This window comes from Macroventuria anomochaeta, assembly GCF_010093625.1.
Source record: "Macroventuria anomochaeta strain CBS 525.71 unplaced genomic scaffold BU25scaffold_38, whole genome shotgun sequence".
Taxonomy (NCBI): domain Eukaryota; kingdom Fungi; phylum Ascomycota; class Dothideomycetes; order Pleosporales; family Didymellaceae; genus Macroventuria; species Macroventuria anomochaeta.
This window is the reverse complement of record NW_022985399.1, coordinates 357,169-378,574: the sequence shown is the minus strand read 5'-3', so window position 1 is coordinate 378,574 and position 21,406 is coordinate 357,169. Positions and strand designations below refer to the sequence as shown.

At 51.3% G+C, this 21,406-nt stretch overlaps 7 protein-coding genes across 7 annotated transcripts; 3 read left to right on the top strand and 4 right to left on the bottom strand.

The window, feature by feature from the left end:
• Window positions 1–141: 141 nt before the first annotated feature.
• Window positions 142–1,429, bottom strand: BU25DRAFT_425083 (glycoside hydrolase family 7 protein; the record flags this gene model as incomplete). The annotated part of the gene is made up of 2 exons (XM_033708325.1): window positions 142–777; window positions 827–1,429. 2 exons carry the CDS (start codon window positions 1,427–1,429, stop codon window positions 142–144), a joined length of 1,239 nt encoding a protein of 412 aa, XP_033557521.1.
• Window positions 1,430–5,095: 3,666 nt separating this feature from the next.
• Window positions 5,096–5,659, bottom strand: BU25DRAFT_425082 (uncharacterized protein; the record flags this gene model as incomplete). Its single annotated transcript, XM_033708324.1, has 1 exon — window positions 5,096–5,659. The coding sequence occupies one exon, from the start codon at window positions 5,657–5,659 to the stop codon at window positions 5,096–5,098; it is 564 nt and encodes a 187-aa protein (XP_033557520.1).
• Window positions 5,660–7,897: 2,238 nt separating this feature from the next.
• Window positions 7,898–8,449, top strand: BU25DRAFT_451518 (uncharacterized protein; the record flags this gene model as incomplete). The annotated part of the gene is made up of 2 exons (XM_033709757.1): window positions 7,898–8,058; window positions 8,111–8,449. Exons 1-2 carry the CDS (start codon window positions 7,981–7,983, stop codon window positions 8,447–8,449), a joined length of 417 nt encoding a protein of 138 aa, XP_033557519.1. The 5' UTR covers window positions 7,898–7,980.
• An 826-nt stretch (window positions 8,450–9,275) lies between these two features.
• Window positions 9,276–12,954, bottom strand: BU25DRAFT_401227 (DUF663-domain-containing protein; the record flags this gene model as incomplete). The annotated part of the gene is made up of 2 exons (XM_033705000.1): window positions 12,738–12,954; window positions 9,276–12,686 (listed from the first exon to the last, which is right to left on the bottom strand). Exons 1-2 carry the CDS (start codon window positions 12,867–12,869, stop codon window positions 9,276–9,278), a joined length of 3,543 nt encoding a protein of 1,180 aa, XP_033557518.1. The 5' UTR covers window positions 12,870–12,954.
• A 393-nt stretch (window positions 12,955–13,347) lies between these two features.
• BU25DRAFT_462214 (uncharacterized protein) lies at window positions 13,348–13,697 on the top strand (the record flags this gene model as incomplete). The annotated part of the gene is made up of 3 exons (XM_033710504.1): window positions 13,348–13,365; window positions 13,427–13,536; window positions 13,610–13,697. 3 exons carry the CDS (start codon window positions 13,348–13,350, stop codon window positions 13,695–13,697), a joined length of 216 nt encoding a protein of 71 aa, XP_033557517.1.
• A 167-nt stretch (window positions 13,698–13,864) lies between these two features.
• On the bottom strand, window positions 13,865–15,345 carry BU25DRAFT_350562 (mitochondrial pyruvate dehydrogenase kinase-like protein; the record flags this gene model as incomplete). The annotated part of the gene is made up of 2 exons (XM_033703311.1): window positions 13,865–15,092; window positions 15,155–15,345. 2 exons carry the CDS (start codon window positions 15,343–15,345, stop codon window positions 13,865–13,867), a joined length of 1,419 nt encoding a protein of 472 aa, XP_033557516.1.
• A 1,267-nt stretch (window positions 15,346–16,612) lies between these two features.
• Window positions 16,613–21,396, top strand: BU25DRAFT_414577 (uncharacterized protein). Its single transcript, XM_033707327.1, has 8 exons — window positions 16,613–17,955; window positions 18,054–18,724; window positions 18,807–19,425; window positions 19,474–19,581; window positions 19,671–19,984; window positions 20,033–20,090; window positions 20,147–20,808; window positions 20,856–21,396. Exons 1-8 carry the CDS (start codon window positions 16,877–16,879, stop codon window positions 21,329–21,331), a joined length of 3,987 nt encoding a protein of 1,328 aa, XP_033557515.1. The 5' UTR covers window positions 16,613–16,876; the 3' UTR covers window positions 21,332–21,396.
• The last annotated feature ends 10 nt before the right edge of the window (window positions 21,397–21,406 follow it).

Sequence of the window (21,406 nt, the reverse complement as noted above, 5' to 3'; positions counted from 1 at the left end):
AACCGCGTGGGCACGGACCACGCGCCTCCTAATCTCGTTTCCTCCGACGTACCGATACCCCCGGCGCCTGGAGCGTTACCCCCCATCTCTAAGCTTTCTTCGTTACTTTGTAAGGTCTATCTCTCCATGAACACTACATGTCTATGCAGTCCACTGGTTCTTACCCTTGAAAGTCGACCCGATCTCTCCCCATTTGATGTTGGAGAAAGTTGTGGAAGGCGCAGGCTGCACCTTGACGATGTTCTTTGGGTCACCCTCAGTGGCATCACAGGGTCCCGCCTCTCCGCCGTCAAGCCACTGCATGAAGCCGCCCTCATCCCACCAAACACTCATCGCCAATACCATACCACGGCTCAGCGCATCGCCCATTCCCTTCATGGCACCCAACTTCATGAACGTGTCGGCACCACTAGCAGCGCAGGTGGCGTCATTCAAGGTAATGTTCTTGGGCTGGTCCTCGAAGACGATGCCATTTTGAACGTACTTGCGCTCAATGGACTGGAGAACACCGTTCTTGGCGGGGAACTGGGTAACCACGGTGAAGGGCTTCTTGGTGTCGATCTTGAGACCAAGACCGTAGAAGTCCTTCGCGTTGTTACGGTAGGAGTTCTTTCCGCAGCCGTTCTTGTCGCAGAGGCCGTTGGCTCCGCACTCAGCGCCTTGGCACTTGAAGAGGCTGGGCTTGCTGCAGGTGTGGGGTGCAATCTGGGTGGAACGGCTGTTGGCTTCCCAAATGTCCATTTCGTTGCAGCAGACGCCAGATCCATCGATGTTACCCTACGGGTCATAAGTATATACGTGGAAAATATCAAGTTTGACAACTTACGACACCATTGACCCAGGGCGTAACGAAGCACTGAGCATCGCAGTATCCTGTACCGACGCTGGCACCTCCGGGATTCAAATTCGATCGGCCACCGTCTGCCCTCATTTCGGAAAGGTACAGTGCGCCGTTCATACCACATGGCAGCTTCGACACATCGACGTCGAAGGTGAACTCCTTGCCAGTCAACTTCAGCATCTCGTAGTCCTTTTCGGCTTTGCCGAGAAGGTACGCCCTAGGACTCTGGAACTTCTTGTCCTTGCCATAGAAATCCATACGGAGACTTGCACCATTGGTGAAGATACCATAGTCGTGATAGTTGCTGATTGGATCTAGGATGCAGTTCTTCGCGCACGTCTTCTCGTCGGGGCACACAGCCGGGTCCGCCCCGCTGCCCCAGTTGCCGCAGCCCCTGGTTGTATCATTCTTCTGGTGGATCGAGTGGATGGCGGCGTCGAGAACGATGTAGCTGTCTTGAGCTTTGCAGCCTCCCTGCTTGGTGCACTCATAGGTAGTGAGCTTGGGATGCACTTCCTTGCCTTTGCCGAGGGACTGTGCGGCAGCGACACTCAAGAGAGCAGACGCGAGGATGCTGTAGTGAACCATGGTGAATGAGATTGTCACGAGGGATTGCGTGATGATACAAGAGCAGGACAAAGACATCTCCTCTTATACTCAAGCTTTGCCTCTAAGACGGAAATGAGGATCAGCCTTCCGTATTGTTTCTTGCTTGCTGTGGCAGACACATTTTGACACTTTCATTTAGGATGCCGCGGATGCACAAGTGCGGCGAAATCTAGGATCTCGGTCATTCCACGGACGTCGATGCTCAGGGTCTGTCCTCGTTTCTATTGGATGAAACGGTGTGCGAAATGTAAGGTACGCATGATCGGCCCGGTAGAACACTTGATGGAAGCCTCGGCTGCTGCCGCTCGAGAAGGTCATTTGTCCAAATAGATTGACGTTGATTGCGGGGCCCCGGGCAAAAGGTGCTGATTTATCAAGCCAGCCAGGGTATTTACCCGGATTGTGGATCAATCTTGCAGAGATATGTGAGGGGCCTCACCGTTTAATCTTGAGGCTGCACTCACATGTTCAAGTTGTGTGGATACTAAGGAGATAGCCTTTATTGATGCGCTTAGATCTGTGGAGATCGAATGAGGGAACTTTTGTTGTTCGCAGCGCTGGGACCAGAAAAGAGGAAGATGAAGGTTCATGGAGAATTTCCTTTCAAGAGCTTCTAAATTTACATCAAGTTGACTTCCAGTCACCTACTACTATCCTCGCTTCTCGGAACTCGGGCTACGACACGGCTCAATGTCCTTCGAGGCTGACAGTTGAGAGAGCGTCAGTAGCGGCGTTCGGCACTTCTCATTGGAGCTTTCTCACTCGTATACTAAGGTCAGTGGCAACATTTCCTTGTCCAGACATTGTGAGCCCAGTGCTAGCTTCGCTGCTACTTGCAAGGGATGAGGTTGAGGGCGCACTGGTGGCGTTGTGTATTTAAATGGAGGGAACTCGCTGAGTACACCGGGCGACAACGGATGAGTCGGCAAAGAATTGCGATTGAGCCCTACGGTCCGCGCTACAATATCTGATGAGCGAGAGACTTCATTACGCTCATTATGACCTGTATCAGTAGTGTTTCTGCTAGCCTCTGGCTTACTGAGTTTAGACTCCGCAGGTAGTGACTTGCTCAAATCTGCTGTCAGGCTAGGCAGATATGTCATCTTCCAGCTGGACGGTAGAATGCTTTTAAAGATAATGTAGGCCCTGGTTCGCAAATTAACGAGACTTGCGGTTTGTATTTCTACTAAAATGAACGGCCACTAGTCCGGTACGATATAATAGAAGCTGCGTCTAGTTTCAAAGGAGCACTATACGGCTTTGGCTAAACGAATTGCTATAATGAAGCAGGGCTAGCTTCGTTAAGCTATGCTGTTCGCACATAATGTTTGGTAACTTCTAACACGTTCTCTAATGCTCTGTTTGTGAAGTCAGTCAAAGTATTTGATAATGCATCGCATTGCACGAACGCAGGATTTTGCAGAGGATAGGATGACATAACGGCTAAGAAAATGTCTGACCATAGCTACTTTAGAGTATTAGACTAAACGTGCCGTACGGCCGATGGACTAGCAGATGTCGGATCCAAAGGCACAGTCCCAGTTTCAAGATCTGGTTCTTCATCTGCGCGTCACTCCTGAAACATAGGCGGGCCAAACAGCCAAATCCCAGCCACGACCATTCCAATCAGAAGGTGGATTCGTTTCTTCCGTCCGGAGATTTTTGCAGCAATCTTCTTTCGATATCGCAGAAATACGAACAAAGCTCTCAACAGCGCGGAAATTCCCAGCGTCAAGCCAACGAGAAGGCCTGCAAGTTTGCCGCCTGAGAGATGAGATACTCAGTAGAGGTGAGACGTTCCGTAAGTGAAACAGGTTCGACATTTAAGGTCGAGTGGGAGGGACAGGTCTGCGGTATGAGTCATCAGTTGAGAGCTGATTAGACTGAGTGGAACAGTATAGTTTGAGCGAAAACCAGTGAACTTACACACAATCAATACGCAGTCCCACAAAACTTCACTGTGAAGTCACTTGTTTCACTCGCGCCATTGTTAATGTACAATGCACATGCATGCCAGAAACAATCTCGAATCGACGCAAACCGGCATCTCGAAAGATCACGAAATAACAAGAAGAGAACAAAAAGGTACACACGGAATCGAGAAGAGCATTCTAGAAATGAATTGAGCTTTAAAAATGGGAAGGGAACCCACCGAAACCACCTCACATCTATCTTACCGAGCAGACTGCGGCATCTTCAGTCCCCAAACCCCTTTCATCACCCTTTTCCACGCGCTCCCGTTGCGTAACACGAACCCTCCGCACCCTCCACTGATCTCCTCTCGCATCATGTTAGCAAGTTGAAGCGGCTTCAGATCCTTCTTACCTCCGAATCGTCGCGGTTCGGGGCGACCTTCAGTTTCTGGCTGGTTATCGACCGATCCTGCAGTCGTGGGAGGTTCGTTTGACTAGCGTCTCAGAGGACGATTGGTGAGTGGACGGAAACTCTGACAAGGCGTAGCCTCGCTTTACATCAGCGGTCTTGTGACGTGATGCAAAGCAGAGATGCCCGTATTGGCGCATGCGGACTACAATCCAGAGTACTACGATAAGAAAACCTACACCGAGGAGAACATAGAAGAAGAGAATTACTTTCTCCATTGATCTTGTATGTGAAGAGTGCAAAGACCTGGGAGAATGGTTTTGAGGTCTAAATAACGGCAAGGGCTAACGTAACTGCTAAGAGTGACAAATGAAGTTGTGACGAACAAGGACTCCTACGCAAAGAAGGTAGAAATTGGTAGGGTGAAGATACACTGATTCGATGATGTGAATAATGCGGGGTTGGTGAGGTTGGTCAGCTACTATGCTGTCGCAGCGAGACTGCGATAAAGACGGGATCCCGCTAGGGAAACATGCTTCGGCGACAAAGAAGACACAAGTAACATATTGAGAACATTGACTATACCGACTTAATCAGGAACATCATATGAGAAGCAAGCTGCCTTGTAAGGGAAGCTGTGGCTATGCTTGAGACAAGGGCGTGGGGAGATAATTGTGGGAAGGATCGCTGCCACTTGTGCAGATCAACACCTTCCTTCAGCGTCCATGACTGGAAAGAGCATACACAGTTAGTACCCGTTCATACCTCAGTACAGATAGCACTGAAGCGCTAAACAATGTTGACGCTAATAGTCCATGTGCTCTTAAGTTACCTGTCCGGAGCATTGCCTTGGACAGATTGTTCGTCTTTGTAGTCTCCCAAAACTTGGCAGATATTACGCAGCACGAGGCCATCATTAAAGCCCACGAGTCCGGCATATGTACCCATCAGGAGCCACCTACTGGAATCGAAGTGCAATGCGGGACCGCACGAAATTCAAACAATGATAACGAGGATCAGAATCGCTTCGCCCGCAAGGGTTCCGACCAAATCTGCGTAAGAATCGATCGGGCGCTGGATGTTGCTTCACTTTTGTTCGTGCATAACAACCCCAGGATTTTCGATTCGGTCGCGGGTTAGTTCGCGAAGCCTGAGCTCAAGCGCCGAATCAGCTTTCCAGATAGCTGTGAGACATTCGGCCTGGTAACGGCTGTGTCGCTCCCGAACGTTCGCAAGGAACGCCAACAGGAGCACCATGAGCGCTGAAGTTGCAGAATTGATGTAAAGCTGCCAGGCGCTTGACCATCCGCAGTACGGCCCAAATCATAGCCAGGTGAATATATAGCACCAGAAGCCAAGGACAGTGCCGATATGGCCGAGGAACAATGATATGGCGCTTGACCTCCTCGTCAGTCGGTTCTCCTGCGGAAACCTGGTTAATACCATCCTTACAAGAGGCGTCTGGAACTTGATTGCGTCGATCTTGAGAAACTTTCTAGTCGCAACAAGGTGTCCAATCATACATTTGTGACTGCTGACGCGGGAGCGTAGAGACCCAGCGACAATGAGCAGATTGTCATGTTGATTGAATTGCTTGCGCATCAGGAAGGCGTCAAAGACAAAACTAATAATGGCTTGCGCATCTGGGATGATGATTTTGTATGTGTTAGCCGTTCCATATGGAATGCCTAGGAATGCCCATACGAAGAGGCCGACAAGGATGGTGACGTAGGTGAACTCTGATCCGGAGACTTTTACAACACGGTACAAGCAATGATCTAGACGCGGTTGCTTCACCAAAAAGACGTAAGTATCGGTGATCCCCACAAAAACATGTCGATCCTCCTTGTGGCAGGGTGAATGCCACCTCTGCATCATGCACAACATGACAGGGCGCAGAGAACTGAAGCTCAGCACGAGAGCAGGGGCTCCGAAACCATTCGAGAACTTGGCTAGATATTCTGAACGGAATACGACGAGGTGAAGTCAGGCATATAATTCACTAGACCCCGTCAGTGATGCTCTGCCAGAACAAATAATTCTAGTTACCTTGCACCTCAAGGGGGATGGGTTAGATGTGGACTTCTGCCCGGGAGCAGTCCGCGATTGGTATCTAGTTTATTTCAAGTAAAGTCCGCCAGCTTTATGTAGATTGCACCGCAATACTTGCGGTACCAGGACAAAATTCTCTAACAAGTTGAGAAATATGCTGCGATGTGAAAAGCAGGATTGGGTAATCGAATCAGCGTACGGAACAAAGAGGTCAACATCATCATTTATATGCATATATGCAGGAAAAAGCACTGATCGTACATCGTGATGAAATCGAATTATATTCCCTCGTCGATGCGATACCTCACGCAAAGGGAAGCGGCGTCTCTGTCACGCTTTACTGAACTCTCAGATTTAGTAGAACGTCAATATTGGTGCCTGCAAAAATGTGCAGACCCCCCTGACCTTGGTACATTGATGCGTACGGTAGGTACGTACCGTAATTCATGAGGGCGGACAGCCTTGTGAGTGGTCATTCACCACGTTGTTGCCCTGCAGGACATGTACCAGACTGTCATTTCTCTCAATCAAGATATAAACAGCCACTTAGAAGCCTGCATTCTTACATGAAGTAAATCTGTGGCAGTAGTGAACCAAGTTCAGGTGGGTGTGTACATTTCGGAACCATTATACGAGGCGTTTCCTTTTTACCGTGCACGCAACAGCCGGGGTCTAGATATGGTCTATCTTATCTGTGTACGCCTTGCTGAGGAAGCCTTGGAAGACATAGCCTACCAACGGCGAAAGAAGCAGGTTCGACTTCATCCAGACAGGAACGGGACTCAGGATGAGGCATTATATTTTTTGGACCTTTGAGCGTTCCGACTATAATGATTGCCAAAATGTATGGACCCCCCTGAATTTGGGACCTTGATACAGATACTACATGCGCACCGTGGTTTCGCTGTGCGGACAGGGGTTGTGAGTGGTCATTATCCACGTTTATGTCCTGCAGTAGATCTACCAATGTATCACATCTGTTGAACCAAAGACATACAATCACTCGGGAGCTCTCGCTCCTGCATGATGTAGGGAATATGGGCTAGTGCCCCAGACTTAGGGGGGTCCATACATTTTGGCAAGTACCAATAATTGTCGCAGTACAGTAAGAGGTCATGTTACAGCACTGTATGAGGTTGTGTAAAAGGACCGACTGGACCAGACTTCTTCAAACAGTATCAGTAACATAACAGCTTCATGGTCAGTTCTTCTTTCCGTTCATTCACAGTATATAACCACACGGCTTGAGTACAATACAACTTCAGTGAACCTCAATATCCATTGCCCAATACCGATTATCTTCAGTACCGTTACAATAATGAATTCAGCATCGCCTGGCGCTAGCCAGGTGGCGGTGCAGAACACCATCGACAACAATGCCCAAGCTTTCATCAGCTTACTACATTGTGAGTTAATTGTTGACCTGACCGGTACGTCCGCTCTACACTCGGAGGTCTTAGAAGCTTCCACAGGAAGTCGACACTGAAAGCATGAGAATCAGTGGATAAGCTTCAGGTAATTTGGAGAAAGCTCATTAGAAGATTGGAACAGCTCTGGATGCAGTCAACAACATTCGCCAGTCAGTACAAGTTGAGAAGGTCTCCGTAGATATCCTCTTCGATGTCTGATTATCGCAGTAAGAAGTAACAGTTCGACAGTACAATAATGTCTCACATCCCGAGGTCAATTCGACTGTGCGACCAACAGACATTCATCAATCCAACTATCACTTATCTCATGCGCGCTGAAACGCACTATAAGGCATTGGATTTCATGATAACAGAACGAGTACGCACAGTCAGGATTTCCAGTACTTTCAAGCCACGACAACGGACCATGTCCACCACTTACCGCTCGTGACCCAACACACACTGAGAAGCCATTCAATTACCCATCGTCAGATCCTCGTGGACAGTTTCCTTTTTTGTACACTCCAGGACTCTGTGATGCTCTGTCATCTTCCTCACCCACCGATCTAGCTTGGCCCTTCCTAATTGAGAAAGAGCCACAATGATTGTGCATGGAGTACTCTGAGAACCTTGAACATCAGGACACAGCATCGCGAGCACATATAAGAGGTTCTGTTCATCTCCAAAAATCCACTATCATCCGCAAATCACATCACACCAAATCATACCGAGCCAGCATCGCCAATCATGAGAGTCACAATCCTCTCCCTCGCTTTGACTATGAGCGTTATCGTCATGGCTCTACCTACTCCACTCGCACCAACCGTACGCTTTCCCACTCATCAAAAAGCACGTCTCATACTAACAAAGTTCCCAGTCCACCACCATCAATATTCGAGAGCCGCACGCCCTCGGGACATGGCCGAGCTGGAAGCGCAACGCCGAGCCCAGCACCCCAGGCTGGAAGCGCGAAGCTGAAGATGAAGCGGAAGCAGGGACATGGCCAAGCTGGAAGCGCGAAGCTGAAGATGAAGCAGAAGCAGGGACATGGCCAAGCTGGAAGCGCGAAGCTGAAGATGAAGCAGAAGCAGGAACATGGCCAAGCTGGAAGCGCGAAGCTGAAGATGAAGCAGAAGCAGGGACATGGCCAAGCTGGAAGCGCGATGCCGTGAAACCTGCGAAGCCGGGACGCAATGGTGTAGAGGGTACTGAGTGATGCGTCGTCAGGGCAGGAAGCGGTGGTGTGACTACATACCTAGGTACATAAAGTTGCCAACGCCTTCGATCAAACCTCCTTTTGAATCTTGCTTTTTCGAACCCTATATAAGTGCTGCGAAAATGCGACAAAGCCCACCAGTAAGCAGACTTTCCGAAATTACTGGACGCATTCTTGAACAAGATGTATGCGCTGTCAGCATTCAGATCTTTCGACCAAGCCAACCTATCAGCCTCGCAGACGCGCCTCACTTCGTCACCATCTGCAACGCATCTCCAGTACCGAACTATCACATATCTCGTTAAGGATTCTCCTTCAGCATAAAAGTCCTAGTCTTTCCAAGTGTAAGCCTCGCCATCACTATCCAATCATCGCCATCCCAACAGCAATGGAGTTCACCATCCTCTTTCTGACCGACCCAAACTCTAAACATCAGTACTCTGGCGTTGCTACTCGCACCATCGCTGTCGTAAGTGGCACTTGCACTAATCCTCCTCAACCCGAGGTCACTCACGACATCTGTAGCCAATCGCTATAGAGGCACGAGATGCCTAAGGAGCGAGACCTCCGGACTGGAAGCGCCATGATGAAGGGGAAGCGGGTGGTGTTGGGATCCTGGGCGGAAGCAAGCGATTAGTAGTGGCTGAATGGATGCTATGGTCAATACTGGCTGATATGAGGCACAATGAATGACGAGTTTTTGAGTTCAATGTGTCTGTTTGACTTTTGCTCTGCCCTGACCGATCCAAGGATTAACGCCACACCAATGCAATGCAATGCAACATGCTATACTAGATCCACCAATGATCATCTCTTCTAAACTTGTCTACTTCCTCCTCTTCCCGCCACCACCACCACGCCCGCTCTCACCATCGCCTTGGTGATGCCTCTTCTTGCCTTCACGTTGCCAGTACTCTTGCTTCTCGCGCTTTTCTCTGGCCTCCTTCATCTCCTTATTCTCCTCAATCTTCTTCTTGTATGGTTGCTTGCGCTCCTCCTGCTTTGCGCGCCTCTTCTCCACCTTCTCGTTTCTGATGGCCATGACCTGGTTCATAAGCCTCCTGGCCTTCTTCTCTTCGCCACCCAAAACAACAGCGCGCTTTTGCAAGTAGGTCTCCTTCTTCTGCGGCTTCATCTGGGCGATCTGAGACTTGAAAGGCAGCTCGGCAGCGAGTTTGCGTGGGACGCGGAGAGGGTTGAACTTTCGCTCTTCGCGCTCGATGGGGCGGTATGCGGAGTTCTTAATCGATGGTGTGGGGAGGTTGAGTTCGGCGCGGACAGCTCCGGTGAGACGCATGCCCGTCCAGCTTGTGCTTTCGCCTGCCTCCTTGTCCTCAGGTGTAGGTGGGACAAGAAGGTTGGTGACGGCGGCGTAGAAACGGCGGGGTTTGATAGGGTACCAGGCTCGTAGGAAGACGATGTCGGACATGAGAATCTTGTCTTCAAAGGTGGCACGGAAGTTGCCTTCTGGTTTGGAAAGGGCGCGTTTGATCTGACCACGAACGCCAGAGACGGTGCGAATTGAAGCGCCTTCGAATTTGGCGATTTCGAGGGAAGACTTGAACATGTCTTTGATGAAAGCTGTATTCTTGAAGATCTTGTAAGGGTGGCCTGTCAACTTGAGCTTCTTGACGATTTCGGTGGACTCGTCAACGTTCAAGACAACACCTGTGGCTGATATCCGGAACCCAGGTGTCTTATTCGAGAGCGACTGGACACAGCAGAAACCTGTGTTGGGAGCCACCAGCGGTCCATAGAAGGTACCGAAGCAATGCATGTGCTCTGGCGTATACTTGAGCATACGATTTCTCGTCCGCGAGTCGGAGATGGAGTAGATGGGAGTGGTCTGGAACCGCCTCCACCCGAGCGAGAAGATGAGGGGGTCGTTCGTCTTCAAGATTTTCTTGTGCCAGCGGTGACGCTTGATACGAATCTGAACAAAGCCGAAGCGCTCCTCGGTTGGCGTGAGACCGCCGATGAGGACTGGAAATCGCGGGTTGAAGTTTGTGGAGAACTCGCAAGGCACGTTCTCTAGTACAATACGGGCGTATGTACCAGCCTTGTGGCCCTCAACGCGTTGGCGGGAGGCTTCGTCCAGCTGATCAAATTCGGCGCGGTTGATGTCGAGCTGCTTTTTGAGCAAAGCCTTCTGAGCATCGTACCAATCGTCCTCGCCGAATTCTTCCTCTTGTGCGCCGCCTTCTTTCCGAGTATCTGCTTTGTCATTCATGAAACCTTCTCGATCCTCCTCTTCGAACCGCAACTTGAGCTCCTCCTTCCGCTTCGCGTTCTTTTCTCGCTCTGCCTCGATGTCATCCGCCTCAGCTTCAGCGTCGGTGTTAGGCTCGTCGCCACCGACCTTCTCGCCGGTTTCAAGATCCTCAAACTCGCCGTCACCCTCGTCGTCGTCGCCCTCACCATCGAAGCCCTCAAAGTCATCGTCCTCGCCGTCACCGCCCTTTCCAGACATATGGCCAGATGCGAATCGACTCTTCAGTGCCTCGATATTCTCCTCATCTTCCCACTTTTTTGCCAGCTCTTTGTAGTTGAAGCGCGCAATGTAACGATCTTCGTTGTTCGCATCCTGCGCCTTCGACTTCTTGAAGAAACCATCTTCGTCGTCCTCATCCGCCTCAATGTCTTCCTCTTCCTCATCTCCCTTCCACTTCTTGATCACATCTTCCGGCGCAATGTCGAGGCTGTACATCAACTTACCCAGCTCTGCGATCCGGTATGGTCGTTTACGTCCGTGCATCTTGGCTGCATTCTCGCGAAGGTTGGCTTTCCAGTTCAGAGCACCATCATCATCATCCTCTTCCTCAGAGTCGAAGTCGCCGTTCTCGAGATCGCTCAGATCCGGTTCTTCCCCGGATATCGAACCAAGGTCAGAATCGCTGTCGGCGAACGCCACTTCTTCTGCCGCATCGTCCTTCTCTTCCTTTCGCGCTAGCTTTGGCTTTCTCAATGACGAGCCATTTGTGTCCAAGAACCCTGTATCGTCCTCATCATCCTCGTCACCGCTGTGATCCTGCTGGAGCTCGTCATCATCGCTGTCAATGTCGTCGAGGTCGGCATCGTCGATTTCGTCGGCATCCGCAGCTCGTGCTCTTCGCTGCGACCTTCGCCCGGTATTTCCAGCGTCTTCGTCGTCATCGATGTTCTGGTTGTTGACAAGCTCACCACCGCTGAACAGCCTGAACCCCCGGTCGTCCTCACCAAGCAGCTTCCTGCCCCCTTGCAGACCAATCATCATCTGCTCTCCGAGTCCGCGCTCCTGATCAGGGTCTTCGTCTGTGTTGAAAGTGTTTGTCTTTACATCAATGTACACTGCGTCCTTGTCGACCAAAACACCACCGACGTCTGACATGGGCGCATACAGAATCTTCTGCTTCTCGCCCAGGCGCGTACGCTTCTTCTTGCCCGTAATCTTCTCCGCCTGCTTCTCGAAATACGGCGTCGGACAGGGGTCTGGCAGCGCTTCAGTCGACGCGACAGTCAGATCGCCGACACCAGGTATGTGCACTCTTGACCCTCCTGCCGGGAAGTTTGTACCACGTAGGTATCCATACAGCGCGACCGTGCGATCACACTTGGGGTTCAGTTCGATGTCGGTCGGTGGCGTAATGTCCAGGAACCTGTCCGCCAAACAATACGGATGCGAGTTTCTCCAAACCAGCGGTCTTGGGTTCTTCATCACACTCAGGAACCTGCTCAGGTTCATGATCTCCCTATCAGGGTACCGTCCATTGACTACGCCCGAGAGGTAGAACAGCTTTGCGCCCTGGTACAGCTCGCTCCAGAAGCGGTGCTTGAGGCGCTTCTTCTGCAGCTTCAGCGTCTCCTGCTTCCTGAAGAGATCCAAGTGTGTGAGGATACCGAACACGTTTCCTGGCATACCGGACGAGGAGAGCACGTTCAGGAACTCCATAGTCTCCATCTCGAAGCCGTAGTTTCCGTCTATCATGAGCAAACAGATGTCGACCACCTTGGCGATATCGATCATGCTGGCGAGCGAGTCAGAAGGACATTCTATGAATGTGAGGCGTCGGCGCTTCGAAGTGACGACGGTGAGGGGGCCGGATGGGGAGGAGAGCGTCTGCTTGGTGTAGCGTTTGATCAGACTCTTGATCAGTGTTGTTTTGCCGACACCTGAGGGACCGACGACGGCGACAATGATTGGGGGTGCTTCTTCAGGGAGACGGTCGACGAGCGGCACGTGGAGGCGCTTTTCCCTGACCTGCTTTCGTCAATAGGAGACTTTGAGAAGAGAACAATAAACTGCGCATACATCTTGAGAACGCGCGCCCTGCTTCGCCAGTCTTCCTGGCGCTGCAAATGCGAAAGCCTTAGGGTTCGGCCCGCCAGAGTGCGCCTTCTTCTCTTTGCCCTTCCTGTGCGGTCTGTTCGTCTGGTCCGCCATGGTTGCGACTGCTGGATGCGTCCTGCTTCAAAGACGCTTCCTGAAAGAACAGCGCTCAACAACCTTGCACGAAAAGGAAGGCGCGTGAGTTTCGACGTTGCGGCAAAGCTCCTTCTCTTCCGTCCACTAAAATTTCTAAACTAGCCGGCGCGCTAGCGGCGCAGACAGGGATGCGCCTTCTTCCTTATCGATAGGCGGCAAGCGCGAACGCGGCGCGCGGACCCTTGGTCGACCCCACCGAGGGGCTGCTCAGGTGCTCACTCCAAACGATGACGTGCGTGTCGGCCGTCAGCGCGCATAACCAAGGCTCTTGAGACGTTGCAGGGTCTCTCGCTGGATAGGCCGAACGTTAGTCTATAAAGCATGCCTTGACTCTTATCTGACGCGTGCTTGTGCTACTCATATACAATCAACATCAACACCCCGCAATCACTACCCTTCACTGATACTCCACACAAACACAAGACACTACTCCAAGATGCCTACTACTTACAACGTACGTGATGGAATGTGGTGTCAGCACTTGACGATGGAGAGCGTGTACTGATACTGCATAGGTCACCCTCAAGCCCGAGGCCTCCCCCGAGGAGCTCCAGAACGCAAAGAAGGAGGTCGAGTCCAAAGGCGGCAAGATCACCCACGAGTTCTCGCTGATCAAGGGGTTCACGTACGTCTCACCTGCCCCCCTCCCCCTTTCTGCGTACCTTCCTTCAGTAGCCATATGCTGAGGCCTACAACAGCGCCGAGCTCCCTGACGACCTCGTCTCTACCTTCGAGTCCAACGACAAGATCACCGTCGAGAAGGACTCTGCGGTCACGACCCAGTAAACGAGCATAACGATGGACCGAACATGGGTATAACGAGGCATGATAAGGCTTGATGCATCAAAGCATAGCGCTTGCACAGGCGCAGGCTTGGGTATATAACCATGAACAACATCTTCGATGACATCTCCCCTTTTCCACTTTAGACGTGAAGGTGGCTTAGCTCGCTGCTATTCTCGATCTCGGTCCACCCTCCCCACGCCCCTCAACTTAAGATAGACGTCCGTTCCCCACCCCCACAAACTCTTAACCTCGATGCCTCCACCGAAGTACTCCGCATAAGCCCTGCCCAGCGGCAATCCATATCCCAGCCCAGCCAGACTGTGTGCCCCATCACCACCAGGGCCGGTCATCGCGTTCAGAGCGTCCATACCGCTGCCTGAGCCGCCTCCTGAGAGTGTAGAGGACGCCTGATCCTCGTTGAAGGTCGTGAAACTGTAGTCCCAGATATGCGCAAGGTTCTCCGGTGAGATACCGCCGCCGCGGTCGCGGATACGGATCGTGACACCGGGCGTGCTGTGCTTCAGCGGAAGGATCTGGGCGTCAGACTTGGGTGACGAGGAGGTGAGGGCACCTGTGAAGCTCTGTGATGCGATATCCGTGTTGCCTTGATTTGTGTTTCGCAGGCGCGAGTTCCTGGCGTTGAAATCTTCCTCGCTACTAGTGGCTCCGTGCAAATCTTTGGGCGCAATCGTGACTTCAATGGGCTCGCGTTCCTTGCCGTTCTCTACTGTTGCGCGGAAGGCGTTTTTGAGGAGCTCGGTCATGATGTATTCGAGGTGGGCGGGGACGTGGGCGAATGTGTAGTCTGGTTCACCGTTGATGACTACGCTGGGTCGGACGCCGTATTTGAGCTCGCAGATCTCGCCGACTACGTTCGCGCAATGGTCGACGATTCGTGCTGGCTTCAGCTTGGTATCGATCACGCCGATGAATCCTGGTGTCTCATCCGACTCGTGCATGACCTCGGCGTGTGGTTGGCTCGAGAAATGCAGTGATAGGTGCTGCTCGGCAATCAGGCGCGTGCCGATACGTGCACGCAGATGTTCGTCCAGGAAGCGTGTCACGTCCCTGGGGCTGATGTACTTTCTCGCCTCCAAGAACCCTCTCGCCAATATGCTAATGGTGTTTGCGTGCGTTTGTACAAGGTCAGCCATGGCCTCTGTGAACTTGATCTCGTCTTCGAGCGACGTGATCTCGTGTTCTGCCCATGGTAGCAACGTCGACAGGCTGTGTATGTAGTTGGCGTGGATCTTCGACACGTGAGGGTTCGAGACCACGATGAAGGGTAGGTTTCGCAGCGATTGTATACGATGCGCAAGTCGTGCAGGCAAGATTGAGAGTGTGAAGTTTGCGGAGGTGAGCAATTGCTGGGTTGTAAGAGGAGGTCTCCCATGTCTGCGCACGCGACAACAGTCAGCCCGGGCTCCGATGAGATGACTCTTCCTCAGCGCACTTACTTTACAAGATCGGCGAGTGTCAAGGGGTATAAAGAAAGGCTCGCAAGGTGTGAAATGTCATGATCGGTGACTGTCCTAGTGTGTAGCTGTTGTGTTCTTCTTCTAGAGAAAAGCGACCTGCGCGCTAGAGGTGGGCAGCAAGCTCTAATAACACGTGACTGAATGATCAACGGGCGCTGTACTTGTGCCATGGCGACTTCATGGATCCGGGGAAGTCGCTAGGAAATTGAGAAGGGGCAGTTGGTGCGGGCAACTCAAGCTTCGACAAGCTCAGATCGGCGGTGAGGATCACGCGACGTCATCGCTCGAGCGAACACCCGGGACGCGACCAACCTCGACTCTGGCTGACCACGACCAGCGCTTTGGACAACGTATACATCGAGCATACTCTCGCATCAACAGGAACTGCTCCGAGTGCCCAACGACAAGACGCGTAGCCCGTGCGGAGTGACGAGGTGTTGCCACTTCTGAAACCTTTTAACAATGACCCTCTGAACAGAGACCAACACGCTGGAGAACGCACATTGCACTTATGCCTGAGTAGCAGAACTACACACGGCATTTATACGTGGACGTGAAGGTATTAACGACGTGGTAGGCAGGCCAGCATGTAGGTGAAGGCTCAAGACTCAGATGTGTCCAGTCACCGCACTATGACAAAGACAACGCTCCATCACCGCATCAGCATACATTTTTCGAAGTCTGCTGGCAGTTAGATGTAGGTTGCCACACCACAATCCGTTCTGGTCGGTACTCAGCCCCACGATGCCAGCTCTGCTTAAGATGTTGGCCGGGTAGTTGGTGCTGAAGAGCCTTGACATACAACAAGAAGGGCAAAAGCAGCCCGGCCACATCTGCAACTGAATTTGACAGTGCTGAACGCGCGATTAAGCAACGACGAAAGATTGAGGGGTCCAAATTCCGTTGTTTGTCGGTATGAATACCTCTGTGGCAGGTCTTTATATTCCTGGTTCCGTGATCGCAAAGCTTCGTTGCACAACCCTAAGCGCCAACACTCTACCTCTTGGATCACACGCCAGCAGCCGCACCAAGGTGGAAAGGTCTCGCCTCTAGGTCTTTTCTTTTTCCAATTGCAATCCGTCAAAACATTTTGTCCGGACGTTGTCTAACCACTTGAATTCTGATCATCTCCCCCCCTGCACCCTTGCATGGTCAGCGTGATATCGCCAACAGATCTCAAAACCTTTCTTCCACTATCTCTGATTGTCGAATAGCGGGTCGAATGCTTCCTCGCCGCAAAGGATTGAGCCTCAATCGACTATCAAAGGACTCCCTGTAACCCTGAAATGCGGCACCTGATGGAAAGCAAACTTTAGCCTCAGGCCATCCCGAACCTACAGCAAGCGGTCGGCTGCACGAGCTGACTTCCCTTGGGTCGTTCGGCTGCAGCTGTCATTGGGACGTCCTTCGCTTGAAGTGTCCAGAAGCTAGCAATGGCTTCAGATGGCTTGCGGATTATGACCAGATTTCGCGCTACAGTGGCTGCTATTCGTCGAAGTTGCGGCCCCGGCCCGCTTAGGTTCAGCCATCCAATATCCTGATGCAAGTTCACGCACTCTGCAGACAAGGCTGAAACTCAGCCTTGAGCGCAGCAGCTATTAGGGGACAGGATCCCGCATCTTCTTCCTGCTGAAGAACGTCTTGTACCCTCTTTCATTTTTCTCCATCGAATCGCGACATTTTCAGGACCCTCTGGACGAGATGTCAAATCCATACAGAAGAACGCCCGACCCGACAACACGACCTCCTTCCTACACACCAGAAATCCCTGTCGTTAGAGCCTCGAAATCAGAATCCTTCAAAGGTCTCGGTCGACCTCGAGGATCATTATCTGCTGGTGCATTTAGGGATGTGCCAAAGACTACTTCCCTTGAACCATCACATGCGCTCTCCCGCGATCGACAAGAAGCGAACATCGAGCACACGCAGCTAAGATTGTGTGAGAGCTGTGAAGTCGAAAAGTCGCCAGTATGGAATTGCTCATACTGCGACATGGACTTCTGCGATCAGTGTTGGGGCAAACAGGGCCCACACAAGGCAGGTCGAACTGGCCCTGATGGTCTCCCGCATGAGAAAGCCAACCCCGCAATTGTCAAAAGGTTGCAAGACATTTTGACTCCCCCTCAAGAGCATAGCGAACAGCAAATGTTGCACGTTGAGGATGAAGATACGACGTGGTTCGGCATGGTACACAACAGCCAAAACTCACCTGCTTTCCAGGATTATGGCCGTTACTCAGCCATCATGGCGGACAGCAACTCTGGCGAGTTCAAGTTTCGGTATCCGCAGTTAGTGTCCTTCATCGGTCAAACGGGAGCAGGGAAGAGTACGCTTATCAAGATGCTGATCGATCAACAAGAACGTGCACACTTGCCTCGGGATTGGTCTTTGCCTTCGCCCGTTGCGGGAACGTCGGCCAATGGTAACGTACCCACTTCCGGAGACGTTCACTTGTACAGTGATCCGAGCACATATACCACTGAGTACCCCATGCTCTACGCCGATTGTGAAGGCCTAGAGGGTGGCGAGAACATACCAATGGCCGCGCAATATCGAAACAGTGCAACGGCACCACCAAAAGAAAAGCAAAAAGAGGATCATGCGCCAAGAGAGCATCGTAGACGCCGCAAGGTGTCCAAAAGCTTTCATAGCACGCAGAGAGACATCAAGTGGGCAAACTCTCCAGACAAATCGAAGCGGCAGTATGCTGTTACAGAGCTCTACCCTCGTCTGCTGTACACGTTTTCTGATGTGATCGTGTTTGTTCTGCGCAACGCAAAGTACGTATTTCTTCCATCTCCATTTGGCTTGCAGGGGAATGGAGCCTTCACTGCTCATGGATCAATGGAATCGAATATGAGCTGACTTGGTTGAATAGAACGTTCGAATCCACAGTTTTGGGGTTGCTCATCAAGTGGGCATCCTCATCGTTTGAGAAGTCTGTCAATCAACCCACACTTCCTCATGCTGTGATTGCGCTCAACGCGACAGACACCAAAGTCGGCCAGCAAGAATGGGACCCCGAATACGCGACAGAATTGCTCATGTCCAACGTCGCAGGAGCCATCGGTCGAGATCCAACATATAGAGACCTACGAGACTATTGGGTCGGAAGAGGCCGACGCATTCAGACCATGAAGGACCTGCTTGAATGTTACTACTCTTCCATTACGGTGGTGCGAATCCCGGGAGAAGGCCGTTATATGATGATCGATGATCAAGTCAAGAAACTCCGCGAAGTGATCAGTCGCCGGTGCGTCGAGTCATTCAACGCCAAACGGAGGTCCCGCATGCTTTCCAACTCGGAAAACCTCAACGTCTATTTACAATGCGCATTCGACCACTTCTCGCAGGATCTTCATACGCCCTTCAACTTCATGGACATCTCGTTCAAGATCAACCCTATACCGCTAGATTTCGGGGGTAACATCCTGAAGTTGGCTGTCGCAATGAAGGCTCAATTCGACGATCCGAGGAAGATTTTCAAGGAATTGAGCCATATGGTGGCTTCTTGCATACTATTGGATTGCGTCCGCCAGGATCTAAAAGGTATTCCCCTCTGATCGCTTCAAAACTCGCTTGAATCGGTAGTAGTTTGACAAGTGAGATCGCTGATACATCAATTACACAGGATCAGCGGAGCAGATTCTGGAGAAGCAATACATCGATCATTGCGATAGCGCCCTTGACGACTTTTGTGCCATCTTCTGGCCATGTTCATTCGCTAACAAGCGTGGTGAACGATGTGTGAATGTAAAAGAACGCCATGCCAAAGGACACCAAAATCAACGTGGCAACGTCATCGGATCAGGTCCTTACGAGTCAAGTTTTACCTTTGACAACTTCTGCGAGGACTGGTTCATCCACCTTAAGCATTACCTCACCACCTTTCAGAACGAACTTGAGTCGCAGATGACCATGTCCCCAACCGCGGACGAGGTCGTGGTGACCACCAAGCTTCATCACGCCAACGTCACCAGCTTCTACTACCACATGGGTGGCGCTCGGAATTTTGTCAGTCATGCTACCTGCTTCTGTTGTCTGAGGGAGTTGGCTGAGCATCCCCTGCCTTGTGGACATGTGCTCTGCACGCCTTGCGTCAAAGGCTACGGTAAGCCACACGAGGAGCTCTCTGGTTCCTTTACGATCGCAACATGTCCTCTACATGACTATGACGCCGTCTTCTCTACACCAGTGGAGGTTTACTTCAAACCGCCGCTGGCAGGTTTGCGTATCCTATCTCTTGATGGGTAAGTCATCGCCTCGGTAACACTCGAAGCTTCAGCTGATACGTATAGGGGTGGCGTGAGGGGAATAGTCATTTTGGAAGTACTTCGCCAGATTCAAATGGAATTAGGCAGTCGCATCAAAGTTCAAGAATTTTTCGATCTGATTGTTGGCACCAGGTCAGTAAATCTAGTACACATCCCATGTAACATCAACAGCTGCAGTCACAGAGCAAAGGATAAGAATGAAAGACTAACCCATGCCATAGTACTGGGGGCATCTTAGCGCTTGGTCTTGGTATCAAGAACTGGTCTATAGACCGCTGTATGGAGCTCTTCTTGAGGATGGTTGAGAAGGCTTTTACCCCCAAATTCTTCGGGGGGGTGAGCTTAGGAACCACAAAATACCGCACTCACCCCCTCGAAGAGGCATTCAGTGAGTGCTTCAAGGATGAGTCCATGTTCGGTGGAGTGCGTGAGACTCCGCTTGCTTGCACGCGCAAAGTTGCTGTTACTTCCGCAACGGAAACCGCTGAGCAAGCCGTAATCTTCACAAACTACAACCGCGCAGACGACGAACAGAGTAAGTTACTGATGACATTTATTTTGACTTCTGCTGATTTGCTTTTAGTTGGCTACCAACTGATCCGACCTGATAATCCAAAGAACGATGTTATGATTCGAGAAGCGTAAGCCATCACATTGTTATGTACCTGCGGGAAAGAGTTCACTGACTTGAGCACAGAGCCCGAGCAACCTCGGCCGCCCCAACATACTTCAAACCGTTCAGAAACTCACGGACAATGGAAGGATATGTGGACGGTGCCGTGTTCCACAACAACCCAGTGCGAATCGCCAACTACGAAAGCAAACTTCTCTGGCCCGATGCCGATCAACGACCTCCGGACATCCTGCTCTCGATAGGAACCGGCCAACATGGAGCGGACACTGATGACTTTCTTAGTGCCTCGCGCTTCGACAGCAGACGCTTACAAATCCGAAAGATGCTGAACCAGGTCAAGCCTGCACCGCGTCAAACACGCTCTATGCCTGGACTGAAAGCGTTCTCTGAAATTGAATCATGGCTGACAATTTTCAAAAAACGGGTCGAGAGTGCTCTGGATGCCGAACTGACCTGGAAAGAGTTCCGTAAAGACGTAGTCGGAACAATCCCCCATGCTGCAGCCGAGAGATACATTCGCGTCAATCCAAGGACGAAGAATCGCATCCCAAAAATGGACGACAAGTCACAGCTTGACACTCTGCATGACGAGATCAAAAGTAGTCTTCGTACACACGGCTCGCAGACAAAGATCAAGAACATTGCGCAAAGACTTGTCGCAAGTTCATTTTACTTCGAAAAGTGCGGCCCACCAAGACCTACCGAGGATCACATCATAGTGCAAGGTAAGCTGCTTCTAACCCTCACAGCCATGATTGCTGACTCTCTCAAGGCAATATTCAGTGCAGGTTTGCTGCAGGATCCCACAATCTACGCGATCTAGGGGACTATATACGCAGGCATCAGCAACCTCACTTTCAGCCGTACTTCCGTATACAGGAGAGCATGTGCGATGAAGGAGCTCAATGCATACATGTCACAACCCAGAACATTCGCGAAATGACAGACAGAGGGCTGTTTTATCTAGATTCGGTTGTCATACAAGTGACTTCGGAAGATGCAGTAGTGTCGATTGATTTACATCTGGCTGATGATCGAACTCTGCGACGTGGGCAGTCTGGATTTCCCATCAGCGGTTTTCCACGGGTCCTCGCTGATGGCGAACCTCTCAAGAGGACTAGTGAGTGCTTGCTCAGTTCCATTGCTTCTACATCGTTGTGCCAAATAACTGATGGCTGTAGCTTCTCATCCGACTTCGCCGAAGCCCGAACGCCCAAAGATATTCAACAAACGACAGTCTCTTCGTGAGAAACGGCACGCCTATACCTCTCTAGAACGCCCGGCAAGCGACAGCAACATATCTTACGCGAGCCATATTGAGCA